The sequence below is a fragment of the Macaca mulatta genome, chromosome 3 (assembly GCF_049350105.2).
Source record: "Macaca mulatta isolate MMU2019108-1 chromosome 3, T2T-MMU8v2.0, whole genome shotgun sequence".
NCBI lineage: Eukaryota > Metazoa > Chordata > Mammalia > Primates > Cercopithecidae > Macaca > Macaca mulatta.
The window spans coordinates 145,130,254-145,153,634 of record NC_133408.1 but is presented as its reverse complement, the minus strand read 5'-3'; the positions used below and the strand labels follow the sequence as shown (position 1 = coordinate 145,153,634).

Here is a 23,381-nt window from a genome sequence, read left to right as displayed (position 1 = left end):
ATAATCCCAGCTACTCGGGAGGCAGAGACAGGAGAATTGATTGAATCCAGGCAGCAGAGGTTGCAGTGAGCCGAGATCACACCACTGCACTCCAGCCTGGTGACAGAGTGAGACTCCGTTTCAAAAAAAAAAAACAAAACTAATTACTGACTGGGCTGGAATGATACTTCTTCAGGTTATCAGACAAGCCTAAGAAATGGACAGGCTGGTGGTCTATGAAGGTGAAGAGGGCCAAGGATGGTGGCAATGAGGGTCCAGTGGCACCTGGACAACAAGCAGGCCCACAAGGGGGCAGCATGATTGGCTAAAGACCAGTGAGGGCCAGAGGATGCTAGGCTACCCTCCAGCCAGAGAATCCCTGCACTATAACAAAAGTTCCTATTACTACTCCAATCCTTAAAATTACTTCATTATTTTACTCTCTTCTGCAATCTTTGATAAATCAAGATCAAGAAAATATTAAAAATACAGGCCAATCACCATTTACTGAAGACACCTAAAAAGCCCAACAGCAAGACAGTTTGGATAATAAAATTAAATTCTTATTTAATTGTTTTTGTATAATTATTCAGGAAGTTTTCCTTCATGTATACCAATGTTTAAATCCTTAAATTAATAAAAACCCCAAAGTTAGAATATTGTGTTAGCTTTCTACCAATATAGAAACTGAATTTGAAGATAACAACCATCATATAATATTAATTTGCTGAGCTGCTTATTTATTGATTAATTTATTGACGGAGTCTCACTCTGTCACCAAGGCTGGACTGCAGTGACGCGATCGTGGCTCACTGCAACCTCTACCTGCCATGCTCAAACAATCCTCCCACCTCAGCCTACCAAGTAGCTGGGACTACAGGCATGCATCACCACACCTGACTAATTTCTGTACTTTTTGGAAGAGAGCAGGTTTCACCATGTACCCCAGGCTGTTCTCGAACTCCTGGGCTCAAGCAATCTACCTGCGTCAGCCTCTCAAAGTGCTGGGATTACAGGCATGAGCCACTGCACCCAGTCTACTGAGCTATTTTAAAAAGTACCATGTGAAAACAGTACTTTTAAAACAAAGTCATATCTTAAAAGACTTATACTTACCAGTTATAACCAAGAGTAGAGTCATAAAAGTTTCTGCACAATCTGGAACTTTCATTTCATCCACATCAGTGATATCCTTATATTGCGATACCCAGGCAGCTTCTGATGAAAGCATTGAGTCCATTTTTTGAAGAGCAACTGATAAGCAGACAAAACGATTATGTTGATTAAGTAGTTACAGTCATTCCTAATTATTCAACTTGTAATTTTTTAGGAATGATGGCTTTTCTATAAAAAATAAAGAAACCTATAATCTCCCATTAGTTGTACTAAATTTAACTTAGTTAATGCTTTAAACAGGATACTTTACTCCCACCCCCAAATTTTGAAAATAGTTATGTTGACTAGATAAGCTACAGTCAGAAAGATTCTATTGGCCAGGCACAGTGGCTCACACCAGTAATCCCAGCACTCTGGGAGGCCAAGGTGGGAGGATTGCTTAAGTCTAGGAGTTCACAACCAGCCTGGGCAACATAGCGAAACCCCATCTCTACAAAAAATACAAAAAGTAGCCAGGCGCGGTTTGCATACACCTATAGTCCCAGCTACTGGGGTGGCTGAGGCAGGAGGATCACCTGAGCCCCGGAGGTCGAGGCTGCAGTAAGCCATGATCAGCCCACTCCACTCTAGCCTGGGTGACAAAGTAAGACCCTATCTCAAAAATAAAAAAATAAAAAAACAAAATACTCTGATACTTTGGGAGGCCAAGGCAGGCGGAATACTTGAAGTCAGGAGTTCCATACCAGCCTGGCCAACATGTTGCAACCCTGTCACTCCTTAAAAATAGAAAAATTAGCCAGGCATGGTAGTGCGTGCCTGTAATCCCAACTACTCAGGAGGCTGAGACAGAAGAATCGCTTGAACCCAGGGGGTGGAGATTGCAATGAGCTGAGCTCGAACTACTGCACTTTTATCCTGGGCCACAGAGCAAGAGTCTGTCCCAAAATAAATAAATAAAAACAAAATAAATAAAATGAAAAATTCTATGATAAAATCTATAAAACAATTAAACACCCCACTGGCTTGACTATTCCACTCTAGAAACATGTAGAGTGTAATTCCAGGAAAAATGGAAGTTTCATGTGAAGTAAAGAAAATATTATCGGCCGGGCGCGGTGGCTCAAGCCTATAATCCCAGCACTTTGGGAGGCCGAGACGGGCGGATCACGAGGTCAGGAGATCGAGACCATCCTGGCTAACACAGTGAAACCCCGTCTCTACTTAAAAAAAAAAAAATACAAAAAAACTAGCCGGGCGTGATGGCGGGCGCCTGTAGTCCCAGCTACTCGGGAGGCTGAGGCAGGAGAATGGCCTAAACCCGAGAGGCAGAGCTTGCAGTGAGCTGAGATCCGGCCACTGCACTCTAGCCTGGGCAAGAGAGCCAGACTCCGTCTCAAAAAAAAAAAAAAAAAAAAAGAAAATATTATCTCTGAAGGAAACTCTGAAAACCCTGACAAAGAAAATTTCAGATGGCTCTAGTCCTACTCAGAACTGGAGAAGAAAAGTATTCAAAAATGTATATCCACAGAAACAGACATATCTCCCCACCCTCTGGCCACATCAGCACTTACATTTTCTCTCCACTGTCAACCATCTCTGAAAACAGGTTTCCTCTGACAGAATATGCATACAACTAGCAAAAGCGCCAGGATAGCCATGAACACTGTGTAGCTCCCTCTCAAACAACAGTACTTCATCCACCAAATGACAGAAGAGATTGTCATCATACAGCAGACAAGGAATATCCGTGGCTAACTTCTCAAGAACCAGCATCATAAGGCCCCGAGAAAATTCAAGCTAAAAAAATACACAAACATGAGGTATGTAAATAAAAAGTTATCCATGCACACATACAGTTCTAAAACAGAAACACGACTGAGTCTCTTACCCTTGCATTTACCAAAGAGCCAACTTTGTCTAATATTGGCTGAATCTTTTCATCCAAAAATTGAGTATGGTTTCCAATCCACATAAGTACTTGAGCTAAGTACCATTCTGGCTAAGGAAGGAGGAAAATAGTTTGAATTCGTAAGTCATTCCAATTAGAAAGTTACAATTACATGAGTCTATTTAATTGTATATGCACAACACTTACAAAATTAGTTGAAAATTCCTGTATGTAAGAGCACAATTTCTACTCTGAATTTTAAACTACTGAAAGGCTTAATAATCAAATGTTTGCCAATGTACTCCCAACAAATTTCAATAATGTGACTTAAGTCAATAAACTCATAAATTTACAACGCCATATATATTTAAAACCTAACACTTCGGCCGGGCGCGGTGGCTCAAGCCTGTAATCCCAGCACTTTGGGAGGCCAAGACGGGCGGATCACGAGGTCAGGAGATCGAGACCATCCTGGCTAACACGGTGAAACCCCGTCTCTACTGAAAATACAAAAAACTAGCCGGGCGAGGTGGCGGGCGCCTGTAGTCCCAGCTACTCAGGAGGCTGAGGCAGGAGAATGGCATAAACCCAGGAGGCGGTGCTTACAGTGAGCTGAGATCCAGCCACTGCGCTCCAGCCTGGGCGACAGAGCAAGACTCCGTCTCAAAAAAAAAAAAAACAAAAAAACCTAACACTTCAATAATATGTAAAATCATGAGTATTACAAAGAACTAATGGCCTATAAATTATTTTTTGAAATAGCATTTGAAAATAATTTCAATATTATTTTCTTATGGTTTTTATTTTCAAAAAGTAAATTAAGAAAAAATCTGCTAGTCTGCATTACAAAAACTACATGTTTTATACAGGTTTAAGGGCAGAAATACCAAGTGCATGCCAGGAGCGGTGGCTCACGCCTGTAATTCCAGCACTTTGGGAGGCTGAGGTAGGTGGATCACCTAAGGTCAGAAGTTCCAGACCAGCCTGACAAATATGGTGAAACACATCTCTACTAAAATTACAAAAATTAGCCCAGCATGGTGGCATGTGCCTGTAGTCCCAGCTACTTGGGAGGCTGAGGCAGGAGAATTGCTTGAACCTGGGAGGTGGAGACTGCAGTGAGCTGAGATCACGCCACTGCACTCCAGCCTGGGCGACAGAGACTCCGACTCAAAAAAAAAAAAAAAAAAAAAAGAAATACCAAGTGCTTAATATTTGCTTTGCTTTTTTATTTGTTTTGCAATGATAATTCAGCAACATCTGATGCCCAAGAGCAGAAATACCATATTTTCCTACAGTATATGAACACAACTCCTCAATTGTATGTATGAAGAGCAGTGACAAAACAGGAATTTAGCCCTTTAGAAAAAAAACAGAAATGTGAAGAGTCAGATTTTAACTTAAACCAGCAAAAGTATAGAAACTCTAACATTTGTTACTAATGAAAACCAAGGACAAGAGCTGGCAAAACACACCTTGCTTAACACATTAGTCTGCCGGTTCCCTCTGAAGTGATACCTGAACCTCTTCTGAAGAGGAGTCAGCATAATCTGGATGGGCAGGATGACAGAAGGGGAGGCAGGAAGAGAGTATTTTTCTGGAAGTTGCTTTGGCTCAGTAAGTAATTCATCTCTGACATAATCAAGTCAAGGAAAAAGAATCAAAAGCATACCTAATATCCACACACACATATGTATGTATACATACACAATAAATTTTTTCAATAAATGTATCAGATACTCAGTAGAGTTAATTATGATGCAAATAATATGTAATATAACTTTATATTGAATTTACATTCAGTTAAAATGCACAAAAAGCCAGGCATGATGATAGTGACTCATGCCTGTAATACCAGCACTTTGGGAGGCTGAAGTAGGCGAATCACTTGGGCCCCTTCACAGGAATCTGAGACGTGCCTGGGCAATAGGCAAAACCCTGTCTCTACAAAAATTAGCTGGGCATGGTGGCACTTGCCTGTAGTCTCAGTTACTCAGGAAGAAGAGGTGGGAGAATCAATTGAGCCTGGGTGGTCAAGGCTGCAGTGAGCCGTGACTGCACCACTGCACTTCAGCCTGGGTGACAAAGTGAGACCATGTCTTTAAAAAAAGCACACAAATGGGCCAGGTACGGCCAGGCGCAGTGGCTCACGCCTATAATCCCAGCACTTTGGGAGGCTGAGGCGGGCGGATCACAAGGTCAGGAGATCGAGACCATCCTGGCTAACACAGTGAAACCCTGATTCTACTAAAAATAAAAAAAATTAGCCGGGCATTGTGGCGGGTGCCTGTAGTTCCAGCCACTCGGGAGGCTGAGGCAGGAGAATGGCGTGAACCCAGAAAGCGGAGCTTGCAGTAAGCTGAGATCGCACCACTGCACTCCAGCCTGGGCGACAGAGCAAGACTCTGTATCAAAAAAAAAAAAGGGCCAGGTGCAGTGGTTCTCACCTGTAATCCCAGCACTTTGGGAGGGTGAGGCGGGTGAGGCTGTCTCTACTAAAAATACAAAATTAGCCAGGCATGGTGGGACAAGCCTGTAATCCCAGCTACTCGGGAGGCTGAGGCAGAAGAATCACTTGAACCTGGGAGGTGGAGGTTGCAGTGAGCCAAGATCACACCACTTCATTCCAGCCTGGGCAACAAGAGCGAAATTCCATCTCCAAAAAAAAAAAAAAAAAAAGCACAAAAATGGTATCAGAATTAATCTATAAATCTTTCCTAAAATAGTAACAAAAAAAATTCAAGTATCATTTGATTAAATTCACGCTATGTTACTAAGGTTTCCTCCCAATTGCCCATTTGTTCTATTGCCCCAAGAGACCTTTTTGTGCTATGAACTAGGATCAGTCATGTATCTCGGAACTCTTCCTTACAGCCCTCACACCCACACGCAATTCACTTTGCAAGAGTATAGTCCACCACTCAGTGGACACTTACAGACCAAGTCCAAACACAGGATTCTTTTTTTTTTTTTTTTGAGACGGAGTCTTGCTCTGTAGCCCGGGCTGGAGTGCAGTGGCCGGATCTCAGCTCACTGCAAGCTCCGCCTCCCGGGTTTGCGCCATTCTCCTGCCTCAGCCTCCTGAGTAGCTGGGACTACAGGCGCCCGCCACCTCGCCCGGCTAGTTTTTTTGTATTTTTAGTAGAGACGGGGTTTCACCGTGTTAGCCAGGATGGTCTCGATCTCCTGACCTCGTGATCCACCCGTCTCGGCCTCCCAAAGTGCTGGGATTACAGGCTTGAGCCACCGCGCCCAGCCCAAACACAGGATTCTTATTTGGCTTTCTTGGCCACTTTGAAAAAGTTTTACTCTCCAGCCACAAACCCATTCTAGAAAAAAGAAATTTTATATGGCCGGGCGCGGTGGCTCAAGCCTGTAATCCCAGCACTTTGGGAGGCCGAGGCGGGCGGATCACAAGGTCAGGAGATCGAGACCACAGTGAAACCCCGTCTCTACTAAAAATACAAAAAATTAGCCGGGCGCGGTGGCGGGCGCCTGTAGTCCCAGCTACTCAGGAGGCTGAGGCAGGAGAATGGCGGGAACCCGGGAGGCGGAGCTTGCAGTGAGCCGAGATCGCGCCACTGCACTCCAGCCTGGCGACAGAGCGAGACTCCGTCTCAAAAAAAAAAAAAAAAAAAAAAAAAAAAAGAAATTTTAGTAAGTTTTCAACTGCAACAAAGATACGAGGTTTGTAGTTTCAAAAGCTGACAAAACAGTGTCTCCAGGTAACTGTACATCTCCGGGGCACTGGCAGGTCGACTTAAGCCAACAGTTTGTGATTGAGGGGGTGCAATGAATGGCCAATGAAGCTGTGCTAAAATTTCCTCAAAATCACTGCAATAGAAAAGCAACACATACATTTCAGTACATCACCAAACGATCACCAAATACCCATCGGAAAGCAATTACCACAAAATATGGGTAAATTCCCTACCTTGTAAGCTTGTCCTTGAGAATTTTATGCCAGAATTTAACTGTGGCTCTCATGAAACCAAGAAGATGAGTACAGGATGATTCCTGAAGCTTGATGTCAAGTTCTGCCATAGACACTAGAGTGGAGGCTGCCTCCGGTACATTATTGGTCATCAGATATTGCTGAATGTTGTCACTGTAAACAAAGTAAAGCAATTTTTTTTTCTTTTGAGACAAAGAGTCTCACTCTGTTGCCCAGGCTGGAGTGCAGTGGGAAGATCTTGGCTCAATGCAACTTCTGTCTCCTGGGTTCAAACAAGCCTCAGCCTCCACAGTAGCTAGGATTACAGGTATGCACCCCCACGCCTGGCTAACATTTTTGTATTTTTAGTAGAGACAGGGTTTCACTGTGTTGGCCAAGCTGGTCTTGAACTCCTGACCTCAAATGATCCACCTGCCTCGGCCTCCCAAAGTGCTGAGATTACAGACGTGAGTTACCGTGTCCAGCCTAAAGCAAATTTAAAGAACAGATTGCTCAGAATAATTTTAAATTTGGAAAAAGTGCTTTTTCTTCATGTTTTATATAAAGTTACATCCAAGGGAGAATGAAGTACCACCCTGAGGCCTTTTACCAAGGCCTCCCCAGGAGCCTATAGTCCTCTACTACTTCTGCATTCTTCTATGAGCAGCAGCCTCAGCCTATGTTCAGGACACCTCCCGGGACCTTTCCCTTCCTACTCCTCCTGAAAGGCCTGTTTTGTGTCATCTTCCTTTGGGCACCCTTCATTTCTGACAAATATGCCTTTTACAGAAGTCTTCAGTATCTTAATCCAAGGGAATAATGTGGTAGCATCTGGTAAGGTCAAGTATGATGGTCTTCAATTGTTACCGACTTTGCCCAGCTGAACTTGATTTCCCACTTCAAAGAAATATAATTCCAGGTAGGGCATGGTGGCTCACCCCTGTAATCCCAGCACTTCGGGAGGCCGAGGCAGGCGGATCACGAGGTCAAGAGATCGAGACCATCCTGGCCAACATGGTAAAACCCCATCTCTACTAAAAATACAAAAATTAGCTGGGCATGGTGGCACATGCCTGTAATCCTAGCTACTCGGGAGGCTGAGGCAGGAGAATTGCTTGAACCCGGGAGGCGGAGGTTGCAGTGAACCAAGATGGCGCCACTGCACTCCAGCCTGGCAACAGAGTGATACTCCGTCTCAAAAAAAAAAAAAAAAAAAGAAATACACAAATATTACAGAAGAATTTCAAATGTACAAACACAGAATATAAGAGTACTGCTTTTTTTTTTTTTTTTTTTTTTGAGACAGTCTCACTCTGTCACCTAGGCTGCAGTGCAGTGGTACAATCACGGAGTATGGGTCCTCACCACCAAGCCTGGCTAATTTTTTTTTTCTTTTTTGAGACGGAGTCTTGCTCTGTCGCCCAGGCTGGAGTGCAGTGGCCGGATCTCAGCTCACTGCAAGCTCCGCCTCCCAGGTTCACGCCCTTCTCCTGCCTCAGCCTCCCGAGTAGCTGGGACTACAGGCGCCCGCCACCACACCCGGCTAATTTGTTTTTTGTATTTTTAGTAGAGACGGGGTTTCACCCTGTTAGCCAGAATGGTCTCCATCTCCTGACCTTGTGATCCACCCGCCTTCGCCTCCCAAAGTGCTAGGATTACAGGCGTGAGCTACCACGCCCGGCCTTTTTTTTTTTTTCTTCTTTTAACAGAGATGGGGTTTTGCCATGTTGCCCACACTGGTCATGAAATTCAGAGCTCAAGCGATCTGCCCACCTCAGCCTCTCAAAGTACTAGGACTATAGGCATGAGCCACCACGCCTGGCAGGAGTACCGCTTTCAAGGAAGGAATGAAATAGATTTCCTCACAACACTAAAGCATGAATGACATTTACAGCATAGGAAAAGCTAGAGAAACAAGGTTCACTCAGAGTGATAGTGCTATGCTATAGTATCCAAAAAACAGCTAATATAAGGATGCTAATTCTAGCAAGAAGGAACTACTTTAAAAAAAGGACGATGTACATCAGAATAAAAACAGGCCATTATAAAGAAATTTAGAGATGAGAAAAATCCCAGAAGCTCTAAAGGAAAGCTGGAAATGAAGATATCATCATAAAAGACCTCAAGGAAATAGCACAGTATTAAAGAGAGAAAAATAACTGTGCTCTACCTGCTTATGAATTTGATCCCTATTTCTAATACAAATCCCTCAGCATATCTCCCTTATAAACAATTCAGATACCTGAAAAGTTTATCAAGGCCAGGTGCAGTGGCTCACGCCTGTAATCCCAGCACTTTTGGAGGCCAAGGCAAGCATATCACTTGAGGTCAGGAGTTCGAGACCAGCCTAGCCAACATGGTGAAACCCTATCTCTACTAAAAATACAAAAATTAGCCAGGCGTGATGGCATATGCCTGTACTCCCACCTACTCAGGAGGCCGAGGCAGGAGAGTCGCTTGAACCCGGGAGGCAGAGGTTGCAATGAGCTGAGATTGTGCCACTGCACTCCAGCCTGTGCGACAGAGGAAGATTACATCTCAGAAAAAAAAATAATAATAATAAGATAAATAAAATAATTTTTTAAAACAGAAGAAAAAAGAAAAGGTTATCAATAACCATACCCCTATTTTAGTTAATCTATTACTCTGGCTACTACAAGAATGAGGATTTCAAATAACGTATTTTACTTAATAAAGTTATTAACATTGCCCCTTGCTGGTATTTCCTTTCTGAGGGACAAGGAGAAATGCAGTAAAATAAAGCAAGGTTTAAAATTCCTTCACTGCAAATAATTTACCTAAACAAGAATGAGATGCTCTAAAAAGTAAGCTTTTTAATCAATTTCTGGAATCAACACTACAATCTTAGGCATATCACTTTATATGTAAAACCCCTCCTATATGCAAAACAAAGTGTTTTTTTTTTTTTTGAGATGGAGTTTCACTCTTGCTGCCCAGGCTGGAGTGCAATGGTGCAATCTCAGCTCTCTGCAACCTCTGCCTCCCGAGTTCAAGCAATTCCCCTGCCTTAGCCTCCTGAGTAGCTGGGATTACAGGCGTGCGCCACCATGCCTGGCTAATTTTTTTTTTTTTTAATTTTTAGTAGAGACAAGGTTTCACCATGTTGGTCAGGCTGGTCTCCAACTCCTGACCTCATGATCTGCCCACCTCGGCCTCCCAAAGTGCTGGGATTACAGGTGTGAGCCACCCAACCCGGCCTAAAAACAAAGATTTCTATATTACACTGATGGGTAAATTTTTTTTAATTTTGGGAAATATATGCAAGAAAAAGAAATACATAACATATCCATAACAAAATAATATTAGGTTTATTAACTATGATACATTTGAAACAGGACATTAAGACTCTTGGATGACTTTTCTCCCTTAGGTTTTCCAGGGAACATTAATGGTTGCTGACAGCTGCGCAGCAAGTACTAGTTAAAACAACACAAGGATGGGGGGACCTTATCATCTACTAATCTAGGTGGAAATGCTACTTCAGGTTGTTTGAAAGGCAAAACTAGATACAGCTAACCACCAGTGATAGGTGCTCAACTCAACAAGAACTAAGGTCAAGCCTTACTTCCTTTTTTGTTTTTCCCAACCAGAGGTAGCAGAACTCTTATTCATCCAAGAATACTGTGTAGCTCTTATGATTCCCACTGAAAAAATTCAAATTATAAAGAAAGCAATTCATTTCATTAACTGACCAGTTCTAAAAATTAAATAGGAATACCTATTACCAAACTGTGTGTTTTATTAATTCGGCATTACAAAGAATAGTTTTTATCATGTATTCATAATCCAACTGTAAGACTTAAAAGTTTGGTTGGGCACGGTAGCTCACGCCTGTAATCCCAGCACTTTGGGAGGCTGAGGCTGGCAGATTGCGAGGTCAGGAGATCGAGATCATCCTGGCTAACACGATGAAACCCCGTCTCTACTAAAAATGCAAAAAAAAAAAAAAAATTAGCCAGGCATGGTGGCGGGCGCCTGCAGTCCCAGCTACTCAGGAGGCTGAGGCAGGAGAATGGCGTGAATCCAGGAGGTGAAGTTTGCAGTGAGCCAAGATGGCACCACTGCACTCCAGCCTGGGTGACAGAGCGAGACTCCATTTCAAAAAAAAAAAAAAAAAAAGACTTAAAAGTGTAACGTGGCCGGGCGCGGTGGCTCAAGCCTGTAATCCCAGCACTTTGGGAGGCCGAGACGGGTGGATCACGAGGTCAGGAGATCGAGACCATCCTGGCTAACACGGTGAAACCCTGTCTCTACTAAAAAATACAAAAAAACTAGCTGGGTGAGGTGGCGGGCGCCTGTAGTCCCAGCTACTCGGGAGGCTGAGGCAGGAGAATGGCGTGAACCCGGGAGGCGGAGCTTGCAGTGAGCTGAGATCCGGCCACAGCACTCCAGCCTGGGTGACAGAGCGAGACTCCGTCTCAAAAAAAAAAAAAAAAAAAAAAAAAGTGTAAAGTACTTACATTACCTTCTTTCAAATGCTAATTAAACTCCCTGAAAAGTTTATGTTCACTCACAATAAAGGAAAAGAATCATTATCATAATGCTATTTTCATAACAACTGGTAAAATTATATTATTATAATCTTTAACTCAATTATTTAATGGCACACGTGTACTAAGACAGAAGCCTCAAAGGAAAATAGTAATTACGAGAACAAAGAGGCCCATTTTACCTTAGTTCTTCAATCTGTGAAATCCATTTAAGGTAAGCAAGATGACGTTCGATCTCTTCAATTTGGCTAATCATGGCTCCAAGATCGTCCATCCAGGGTTGTGCAGTCAGCAAATGACTGTTAATGGCGCTGAAGAGATGAGTTTCCTGCTCCAGAAACTGATTAAGAAATCGCTTTGATTCTTCTGCATTTTTTAAGGCACTTTGAATTCTTTTAGGAATTTCTGATGAAATTGTAAGTACCTGACCACAATTTTTAAAAAGAAAGAAAGAATAGCAGCAATCAGATAAAATTTTCATAATTTTTTTTTTTTTTGAGAGGGGATCTCACTCTGTTGCCCAGGCTGGAGTGCAGTGGTGCCATCATAGCTCACTGCAGCCTTGATTGCCTGGGCTCAAACAATCCTCCCACCTCAACCTCCCCAGTAGATGGGACTACATGTATATACCACTACACCTGGCTTTTCTTTTTTTTTTTTCTTTAAATAGAAACAAAGTCTCACTATGTTGCCCAGTCTGTATGTAACCTTTTTTATTAGTTCATTCCCTTCAAAATACACATTTGTTGTAACAGAACTGAAAATCATCCATCAACACCTTCAAAAAAAAAGTTTGATTTCTTCATCCTGTACCAATCAAACCCAAACATAAAATGCTGTTTTATACACATATAAATATCAGGAAGAAGTATGCCTTTGTGTTGAAAACAATAAGTGAAGCAAAAAAATAAAAATAAAATTAAAAATATATGCATACATACATGTATAGGAAGGGACCTAATACACTGGCCTCCAGTAAGCATCTAGAGGTCTGCCTCCATAGGCTCAGCAGAGGATCCAGCTAGAGAAAACTTACTTTATTTTAGTTTTTGAGACAGAGTCTCGCTCTGTCACCCAGGCTGGAGTTCAGTGGCATGATCTCAGTTCACTGCAACCTCCACCTCCCGGGTTCAAGTGATTCTCCTGCCTCAGCCTCCTAAGTAGCAGGAATTATAGGCGTGTGCCATCACGCTCGGCTAATTTTTGTATTTTTAGCAGAGACAGGGTTTCACCATGTTGGTCAGGCTGGTCTCAAACTCCTGACCTCGTGATCTGCCCACCCCAGCCTCCCAAAGTGCTGAGATTACAGGCGTGAGCCACCGCGCCCAGCTGAGAAAATTTATTAATACATGCTCTACCTACTAAATATTTTCCTTCAAAGCAAACCAAGGGCTGGGCATGGTGGCTCACGCCTGTAATCCCAGCACTTTGGGAGGCCGAGACGGGCGGATCATTTGAGGTCAGGAGTTTGAGACCAGCCTGGCCAAGATGGTGAAACCCCATCTCTACTAAAAATACAAAAACTAGCCAGGCGTGGTGACACACACCTGTAACCTCAGCTACTAGAGAGGCTAAGGCAGGAGAATCACTTGAACCGGGAGGAGGTGGTTGCAGTGAGCCGAGACTGCACCACCACACTCCATCCAGCCTGGGTGTCTGTCACTCTGAGCGAGACTCCTCAAAGAAAAAACAAAAACAAAAACACTGCAGACCAGGCACGGAGGCTTACGCCTGTAATCCCGGCACTTTGGGAGGCCAAGGTGGGTGGATCACAAGGTCAGGATTTCAAGACCAGCCTGGCCAAGATGGGGAAATCTTGTCTCTACTAAAAAATAAAAATAAAAAAATTAGCTGAGCATGGTGGCACACGACTGTAATCCCAGCTATTTGGGAGGCTGAGGCAGAGAATTTCTTAAACCCAGGAGGCAGAGGTTGCAGTGGGCTGAGATTGCATCACTGCCCTCCAGCCTGAGTGACAGAGCGAGACTCCATCTCAAAAAAAAATGGAAACAAAGATCTCATTCTAACAGGCTGGGCATCTATATTTTGCCAACACCCCCAGGTGATTCTGAATTAAGGCCAGGCTAAGAACCACTGACTTGATGAGACGATATCCAGGCAATGCCTTTAGAAATGGCATTTACTGGCCAGGTGCGGTGGCTCATGCCTGTAATCCCAGCACTTTGGGAGGCCGAGGCGGGCAAGTCACTGGAGGTCAGAAGTTCGAGACCAGCCGGGCCAACATGGTGAAACCCTGTCTCTACTGAAAATACAAAAATTCGGCCAGGCACAGTGTTTCATGCCTGTAATCCTAGCACTTTGGGAAGCAAAAGCTGGTGGATTACTTGAGGTAAGTAGTTTGAGACCAGCCTTACTAAAATGGTGAAACCCTGTCTCTACTAAAAATAAAAAAACTAGCCGGGTGTGGTAGCACACGCCTGTAATCCCAGCTACTCAGGAGGCTAAGGCAGGAGAATTGGTAAACCCAGGAGGCGGAGGTTGGTGAGCTGAGATCCCGCCACTGCACTCCAGCCTGGGTGACACAGTGAGACTGTCTCAAAAAATAAAATAAAGTAAAATAAATACAAATACAAAAATGAGCTGAGTATGGTTGCGCATGCCTGTCATCCCAGCTATTTGGGAGGCTGAGGCAGAAGAATCACTTGAACCCAGAAGGCGGAGGTTGCAGTGAGCTGAGATCACACCACCACACTCCAGCCTGGGCAACAGAGCAAGACTCCATCTCAAAAAAAAAAAAGAAGACAGAAAATGGCATTTACTAAATGAATTTTTCTTATAGTATATGGGAAAACATATACAAATACTAGTCATCAGCAAATACAAAGAACATCATAGAATAATTTCAATCAACAGTGATTAGATACTTATTCTGTACCAGGCACTGTGCTAGAAATATTCAGACAAACAAGACACAGCATCCGTCCTTAAGATCCCTTTGGTATACAAGAGAGTTGTAAGCAAGTAATTTCAACAGTGGGATTAATGCAATAAAATGGACAGGCTACATTTAATGAATGTGCACATTAATCACCTAGAGATCTTCTTATAATACAGATTCAGACACAGTAAGTCTGAAGTAAGACTGAGATTCTGCATTTCTACAAAGCTCCCAACCTGCCTAAACTAAGATGGTATCAGCAAGAGTGGGAAAGATGGGGTTGGGCGCAGTGGCTCACGCCTGTAATCCCAGCACTTTGGAAGGCCAAGATCCACTTTCAGGCGGATCACCTGAGGTCGGGAGTTCGAGACCAGCCTTCCCAACATAGAGAAACCCCACCTCTACTAAAAATACAAAATTAGCCAGGCGTGGTGGCACATGCCTATAATCCCAGTTACTTGGGAGCCTGAAGCAGGAGAATCGCTTGAACCCGGGAGGTGGAGGTTGCAGTGAGCCGAGATCGTGCCATTGCACTCCAGCCTGGGCAGCAGGAACTCCTACTCAAAAAAAAAAAAAAAAAAAAAAAAGAAGAGTGGGAAAGATGGGATGGACACCAGAGATGTTGAGGCAGAACTCAGATGACTTGGTGACAGATAGAGAATGATAAGAAGGAATCTAGGACTCCTAGGCTTCAGGTCTGGGTGACAGGCAGATAGTGTGCCATTATCTAACCAAGACAGACATGTCTCTAAAAAATGGATCAGTACAGTTTTGGACATGCTGAATTTAAGGTTCAATAAGGAACTTCAGTAAAAGTTTCTGTGGTCATTACGGAAACAAGCCTGACTACAGTGGGTCAAATATGAATGGCAAATTAAAAAGTAGACATAGATAACAAAGGTTACCTTCTGAAGCCTGACAATCAAAGGAAAGAACTAATACCTGCTAAAAGATCACAGGTTTTTTCGTTTGTTTGTTAAGGTTTTATAGAAAAGACCTGTCCATATGCACACGCTGAAGGGATAGGACTGGTTGATGAACACAGGGTAAAATTATAAGAGTGACACAAGTTCACTGAGGTGGCAGATAGAACCTGGGGTATAAGGTCTGCCTTAGAATGATCCTCTGCTGAATGAGGTTAAAAATGACTACATGTAAATTTGGGGATTGTGGGATAGACTATTCAACAGACTGAATTCAATGCCACTAAATTCATGCTAGGCCTCTATTTTTTTCTGCTTGGGAAAAGGAAAGGGCAAAAAGGACAGGTTGGGTAGATGTCTCAAAGAGAATCTGAAAGAACAGCTGAGGGGAGTAGCAGAGGAGCTGACCTTCCCATGGAAGGATTGCTGGTGGGGCTGAATACTCAGCCAGGGTGGCAGACCACACACATAGGTTGGCACCAACCTACTCGGTTGTATGACTTCCTCCAACTGGGTCCACACAACCTGCCTGCAGGAGTGAAAAGGCAGACAAAGCTAGGCTAAACTTGAAGACTAGCAGTAGTTGTGGTGGGAAGACAGGAAGCTGTGGAGGCCTAAGGTAATAGGGACGGGAGAACATAAGATGATCAAAAAGCTGGAAATAACCCACACAGAATTTTCTTAACCTAATTTAGTAGCTATATGATAAAAATTTTTTTTTTTTTGAGACGGAGTCTCGCTCTGTCACCCAGGCTGGAGTGCAGTGGCGCAATCTCAGCTCACTGCAACCTCCGCCTCCTGGGTTCACGCCATTCTCCTGCCTCAGCCTCCCACGTAGCTGGGACTACAGGGGCCCGCCACTGCACCCAGCTAATTTTTTTGTGTTTTTAGTAGAGACGGGGTTTCACCGTGTTAGCCAGGATGGTCTCGATCTCGACCTCGTGATCCGTCCGTCTCGGCCTCCCAAAGTGCTGGGATTACAGGCGTGAGCCACTGTGTCCAGCCCAATAAAAATGTTTTATGTTGGCCGGGTTTTAAAAAATTATTTTAAGTGGTATGTTCATTGTAAAAGAAAAAAAACCTATAAATACATAGAAATATATATTTTTGAGACGCAGTGTCGCTTTTATTGCCTAGGCTGGAGTGAGATGGCGCGATCTCAGCTCACGGCAACCTCCGCCTCCTGGGTTCAAGCAATTCTCCTGCCTCAGCCTCCCGAGTAGCTGGGATTACAGGTGCCTGCCACCGCACCTGGCTAATTTTTTTTGTTGTACTTTCAGCAGAGACGGGGTTTCACCATGTGGGTCGGGCTGGTCTCAAACTCCTGACCTCAGGTGATCCACCCGTCTCAGCCTCCCAAAGTGCTGGGATTACAGGTGTGAGCTACTGTGCCAGGCCTAGAAATATTTTTTAAATACACCACTTGTCAACCAACCACCCAGAAATAACCATTATGTTATACTTCTTTTCACTTTATACTTCTCCCTATGTGTGTATTTATTAAAATTTGAAATGTGGTCAGGTACAGTGGCTCACATTTGTAATCCCAGAACTAAGGGAGGCCAAGGCAGGTGGATCATCTGAGGTCACGAGTTCAAGACCAGCCTTGCCAACATGTTGAAACCCCATCTCTACCTAAAATACAAAATTAGGCAGGCAGAGTGACACATGCCTGTAATCCCAGCCACATGGGAAGCTAAGGCAGGAGAACTGCTTGAACCCAGGAGGCGGAGGTTGCAGTGAGCCAAGATGGCACCATTGCACTCCAGCCTGGGCAACAAAACTCCATCTCAAAAAAAAAAAAAATTGAAATGATGGTGTTTACACCATGGTATATATTTTTTTACATGCCATGAAATTATTTGCTTGTAAAAGCAATTTAAAAGTCACTGTATGAAGCTGGGTGCGGTGGCTCAAGCCTGTAATCCCAGCACTTTGGGAGGCCGAGACGGGTGGATCACGAGGTCAGGAGATCGAGACCATCCTGGCTAACATGGTGAAACCCCGTCTCTACTAAAAAATACAAAAAAACTAGCTGGGCGAGGTGGCGGGCGCCTGTGGTCCCAGCTACTCCAGAGGCTGAGGCAGGAGAATGGCGTAAACCCGGGAAGCGGAGCTTGCAGTGAGCTGAGATCCGGCCACTGCACTCCAGCCTGGGCGACAGAGCAAGACTCTGTCCCAAAAAAAAAAGTCACTGTATGTTCACTAGAAACAGAATGAAAGGGAAAAAAAAGTCACTCTGTGAAAATCTATATAAAATGTTAGGTCTCAATATGTTTTCAAGACAAACTATATCAGTAGGAACTTTGTCTTTTACCTAATTTGTAAAATAGGTAGTATATTGTAGGTTCTTAAGTCCTCTTAAACAGTTTACAATAGACTATTTATCACATTCTGTATCTTTAAAATTCTATATATAATAGACATTATATTGTAAAAAGTATACCATTGATAATTATGTCAGTGAGTTTCAATACTTACCTGTTCTTCTAACTGCATTTTACTTACTGTCCTCTGTTCTATGAGTTTATCAAGTTTCTTTAAAGATTTAAGGTCATTTCCAACTTCCTTTTCTATGAATGCAGACACATAAGAAGGGAGATCACCATTATCTGTACCTTCACTGACTTGTTTACTTCCAATAAGAACTGTAACATTTATGTCACCTAAAACAAAAGAATAACAATTACTCAACGCCACTATGTACTATGGAGTTAAAGAAAATGTAAAACATGTAAAAGCAGTGTATCTACCTTCAAAAGTTAATAATTTTGCCAGGCATGGTGGCTCACACCTGTGATCCCAGCACTTTGGGAGGCTGAGGCAGGTGCATCACCTGAGGCCAGGAGTTCGAGACTAGCCTGGCAAACGTGGCAAAACTCTGTCTCTACTAAAAATACAAAAATTAGCCAGGCATGGGGGCACAGGCCTGTAGTCCCAGCTATTCGGGAGGCTGAGGCACGAGAATCCCTTGAACCCAAGAGGCAGAGGTTGCAGTGAGCCAAGATCATGCCACTGCACTCCAGCCTGAGAGACAGAGACTCTGTATCAAAAAACAAAACCAAAACAAAACAAAGTTAATAATTTAAAGAACAACACATACATACAAATGCCCAGATGAATAGCTCTAAAGCACTCTATCAACCAACTACTGTAAAATGCTTAAGAGCTGAGGGAAGTATTAAAGGAAAAATTCCTAAAGTGCGACCCAGTAATCACAGGTTTCAATAGACAAGGCGTAATACCTTTTTGAAATGTGTAAGGAACCAGTAGTATGGTCTAGAGCAACATCAAAAGGAAGACTCTTGTTTTAAAATGTTTTTTAAAAGGCCAGGCGCAGTGGCTCACACCTGTAATCCCAGCACTGTGGGAAGCCAAGGCAGGAGGATCACTTGAGCCCAGGAGTTCTAGACCAGCCTGGGCAACAAAGCAAGACTTTATCTAACAAAATTAGCCAGGCATGGTGGCACGCACCTGTAGTCTCAGGTGGGCTGAGGTGGGAGGATTGCTTGAGCAGCCAGGGAGATCGAGGCTGCAGTGAGCCATGATTGCACCACTACACTCCAGCCTGGACTGCAGAGTGAGACTTCATCTCTTTAAAAAAAAAAAAAAAAAGTAGGCCGGGCGCGGTGGCTCAAGCCTGTAATCCCAGCACTTTGGGAGGCCGAGGCGGGTGGATTACGAGGTCAGGAGATCGAGACTATCCTGGCTAACATGGTGAAACCCCGTCTCTACTAAAAATACAAAAAACTAGCCGGGCGTGGTGGCGGGCGCCTGTAGTCTCAGCTACTTGGGAGGCTGAGGCGGGAGAATGGCGTGAACCCGGGAGGCGGAGCTTGCAGTGAGCCGAGATCACGCCACTGCACTCCAGCCTGGGAGACACAGCGAGACTCCGTCTCAAAAAAAAAAAAAAAAAAAAAAAAAAAAAAGTAAAAAGGTTTTAGCTGGGCACGGTGGCTCATGCCTGTAATCCCAGCACTTTGGGAGGTTGAGGCAGGCAGATCACGAAGTCAGAAGTTCAAGACCAGCCTGGCCAATATGGTGAAAACCCGTCTCTACTAAAAATACAAAATTAGCTGGGCATGGTGGTGCACACCTGTAGTCCCAGCTACTCGGGAGGCTGGGGCAGAAGAATCGCTTGAACACGGGAGGCGGAGGTTGCAATGAGCCGAGATCACGCCTGGGCGACAAAGTGAGGCTCTGCCTCAAAAAAAAAAAAAAAAAATTGTTTTTAAGCTTCAAAGGTCATTGTACGAAGATATCTTTGTCAGAAACAGAAAAAAGAAAATATGACAGAACAAATTACTAGGAAAAAATCAAAATGAATGACTAATGCAACCACTAAATAGTATGAAGTGAGATTCTTTCCATGGCAAATAAACTACCTGTTTTGTGACATTTAATAAGTCCAGTACATATTGGACTTACTAATATTAATATCTAAATAATGATATGCCTAAGTGCAAAATGTAAATGTAAGATATTGTTCAACTATTTATGTAAAGATTAACAGTATACTGTTTCACGTGTCCATGTGAAGAGACCACCAAACAGGCTTTGTGCGAGCAACATGGCTGTTTATTTCACCTGCGTGCAGGCGGGCTGAGTCCGAAAAGAGAGTCAGAAAAGGGTGGTGGGATTATCATTGGTTCTTATAGGTTTTGGGATAGGTGGTGGAGTTAAGAGCAATGTTTTGGGGGCAGGGGGTGGATCTCACAAAGTCATTCTCAAAGGTGAGGAGAATTACAAAGAAACTCTTAAGGGTGGGGGACATTATAAAGAACACTGATCAGTTAGGGTGGGGCAGAAACAAATCACAATGGTGGAATGTCATCAGTTAAGCTATTTTCACTTCTGTGGATCTTCAGTTGCTTCAGGCCATCTGGTCATAAGGGATATGATGGCTTAGCGTGGGCTCAGAGGCCTGACATATACCAATGTGTTCTATACAGAGTATGTTCCTCTCTCCACCCCTACACCCTAACAAACAAAATTTCCTTTGTTTAACTTATATGAATTGAATTAAAAGATTTTTCACATGCTGTGAGAATCAGGAGGTGGTACTGACCTTTTCCCCCTTTCCTGTCCAGTCCAAGATCCAGAACCCAAGCTATCTGTTGTGCTCTTCCCAGAGCAATTTTAAATTGTCAATTCTAAATTGGGTAGGAGAGGCAATATTAACATAACACTATGCCTCAATTTTCCAACTAGAAAACAAATGGTAACATTTGCCCCAGCCTACATCTCAAGGTTATAAATGGGACTACATAATACAAATTATATAGTTTGTATTAATTATATTAATATAAATATTATTATCTATTAATTATATCATACATTGATATATAATGGTAATGTATAATAATCTACTATTATGTACAGAACTCACAATGCCTTTTTTTAATCTTAAATAAAACAAGTGAGTTATGTGGTTATCTGCAGACAAATGGAGGCAGGAAATATTTGTGAATGCTACAGTTGCTGTACCTTAGGGAGGAAACTCTACCTTCACTTTTTAAAAAAATTACACCCGCCGGGCGCAGTGGCTCATGCCCATAATCCCAGAACTTTGGAAGGCCGAGGAGGGTGGATTACCTGAGGTCAGGAGTTGGAGACCAGCCTAACCAACGTGGTGAAACCCTGCCTCTACTAAAAATACAAAAATTAGCCAGTGTGGAGGCAGGCACCTGTAATCCCAGCTACTAAGGAGGCTGAGGCAGGGGAATTACTGGAACCCAGAGGTGGAGCTTGCAGCGAGCCAAGATCGTGCCGCTGCACTCCAGCCTGGGAGACAGAGTGAGACTAGGTCTCAAAAAAAAAAAAAAAAATTACACCCTTGATGTGTAACCATTCAAATGTGGCACAGTACATTCTTAGCAAAATGACATTCTTCAAAATGACACACCAGTGGTTTGGGAGGTTTTTATGTGTCTCTTTTTCTATTTTTTGTAAAGAGCACTCCTAATCGCAAAGCAGTTTGACTGAGCCGTGGAAAGAGGAACAAGGACAAAGTCCTTGATATGATAGTCTACATCTATTATTTTATTAAAATGACAGCTCAGTAGGCATCCGACTACTTTCCAGGCATCTGAATGAAGCGAAAGTGGAAAGGGAAGGGTTTAACTGAGAGATACAAGGCACTCTCAAATCCTTCAAGAAAAAGGAGCTGAGATGTGGCAGTTACGACAGTCATGTGCTATGGACCGCTTAGAGTCTTCTTTCTGAGGCAGACTCTACTAGCCGCCAATGTTAAGGGCAAATCTTACTCCTAAGGGCCATGTGGTAAGGTGGGCACCATTTTTCTTACTAATACTCATTCCCAACTATTTGCCACAGTCAAAAGAACCAAACATTCCAATAGCAGAGCTATCACATGCTTTTCCCCTTCCTCTCCCAAAAAATGTTACTTCAAAGGTACCTAAAGAGGCCTTGATTGGCAATAACCTGCCATTAAAGTAAAATGGCAAAAGTCCACATCCCTGACATATACTCCTGTACTAGGGAGGAAATGGTGGTACTGACCTTTTCCCCCTTTCCTGTCCAGTCCAAGATCCAGAACCCAAGTTATCCGTTGTGCTCTTCCCGGAGCAATTTTAAACTGCCAATTTACTGAAGGTGAAATTTACTGAAGGTGAACTAAACAATTATCATTTGCCTCCTTTGAACCCAATTAAGGTGGTGGTCATCTGTCCTAGATCATGGGCCCCTCCAAATTCCTGATGCTTAATAAGTTGATGTTTCATTAAAATGACAGGCAGGCCCCAATTATTCTGAGTCCCGTATAATAGGCAGACTTCCAGCGAAAACTCCAGTCCCTGTACTAGGTATGGATCGGGAAGTGCTCTTCTCCCGAGCATCCCGTATTTTACAATTTTAGAAAGACAAAAATATGTGTATCATGGTCATCAGTATTACCATATAAGCATATTGCGCACAAAACGATACTGCATCTAAAAGATAGGCAAAGAACCTTTCTCTGTTGCAGACCCTAGAAGGCTGGGTTTGGGAGGGATAGCTGGGAAGAAAGAGCTTAGGTGTTTGCAGCTGGCTTACTTTTCTCCTCGAGGTTCTTCCTTTCGTCACCACTTTCAGAGCAGCACTAAAAGGAGAACAGGTGTGACAAGCACATTAAGATTAAAGTCGTGGATGGAAAGCATACGGGGCTCCCAGTGGGCACCAACTGGAGGCCAGAGAGGTTCCAGACGCTCTCCCCCCTTCTGAGTGGCCAGGGCCGTCTCAATCAGGTACCCCAAAGTGCCACTTCCCTGGTGCCACCACTGCCACCTTCCCAGGAGGTCTGTGCCACCTTCCCAGGAGGTCTGTGTCACCTCCGCAGGACCTGGAGTTACCCTGCCTGCCCACTAGGGCCACCTCCCTAGAGAAATCTGTCATCTCACCAGGACCGCCAAAGCCACCTCACTGGGACTACCGCCTCCTCTAGGAGGTCTTGCAAGGGCCTCTAATCTAAGCTGCGGGAAGCACCTTCACAAGATTACAGGGTCACCTCACCGGGACTATCTTCCCCGGGAGGTCTGTGCCACCTCAGTAGGCCACCAATGTCCCCTCCCAGGGACGCCAGGGCCGTCTCACCGGGGCTGCAGGAGAGGCGCCGATCTCGCCAGCTGGCAGCATCTCGCCTCCACGCGAGTCCTGGGCTCCATTCGCAGCCAGCGTGGCCTGTGGAGCCTGCCTAAGGCCAGCGACACACTGACCTCCTCAGTCTCGGAGGCCGTAGGATTCAGCGCCACCGCGACTTCCTCTCGATGTCTCGCTGGTTTCTTCCTCTCAGCCCAGAGAGGCTCTGCCCGCGCAGCCGCCTGCCCTGCTCTTTTCCTCCGCCTCCTGGCCGGAGGTCGGAACGGCCGCTCAGGAAGCGGGCACCCGCCCCCAAGGCGCTCCAGAGATGGAACTTTAAGATATCCCTCTCCCAACGCCTTAAATTCATTATGAATCATTTAAATTTCTATTTTAGACAATATCCAGATGTTCTGAGAGTGTGGGGGCTTGTTGACTAGGAGCTTTGGTGCAGGGTTATTTGGTTCGAATATTTAGTTGGGGGTTTCCAATGAATATCAGTATCTTCAGATATTTCTTTAAAGGTTGGTCAGAGTCCCTGGAGATGAGCTTCTAA

The 23,381-nt window shown here is 44.0% G+C and overlaps 1 protein-coding gene across 1 annotated transcript in view; it reads right to left on the bottom strand.

The window, feature by feature from the left end:
- RINT1 (RAD50 interactor 1) overlaps positions 1-23,015 on the bottom strand; it is a 38,034-nt gene extending 15,019 nt beyond the window's left edge. The window contains 10 exon segments of the mRNA NM_001257819.1: positions 1,096-1,233; positions 2,667-2,892; positions 2,984-3,094; positions 4,459-4,615; positions 6,668-6,817; positions 6,918-7,091; positions 11,611-11,852; positions 17,732-17,916; positions 22,304-22,349; positions 22,841-23,015. Of these exon segments, the coding sequence (NP_001244748.1) occupies positions 1,096-1,233; positions 2,667-2,892; positions 2,984-3,094; positions 4,459-4,615; positions 6,668-6,817; positions 6,918-7,091; positions 11,611-11,852; positions 17,732-17,916; positions 22,304-22,349; positions 22,841-22,882 (1,471 nt within the window). The 5' untranslated portion in view covers positions 22,883-23,015.
- Positions 23,016-23,381: the final 366 nt, after the last annotated feature.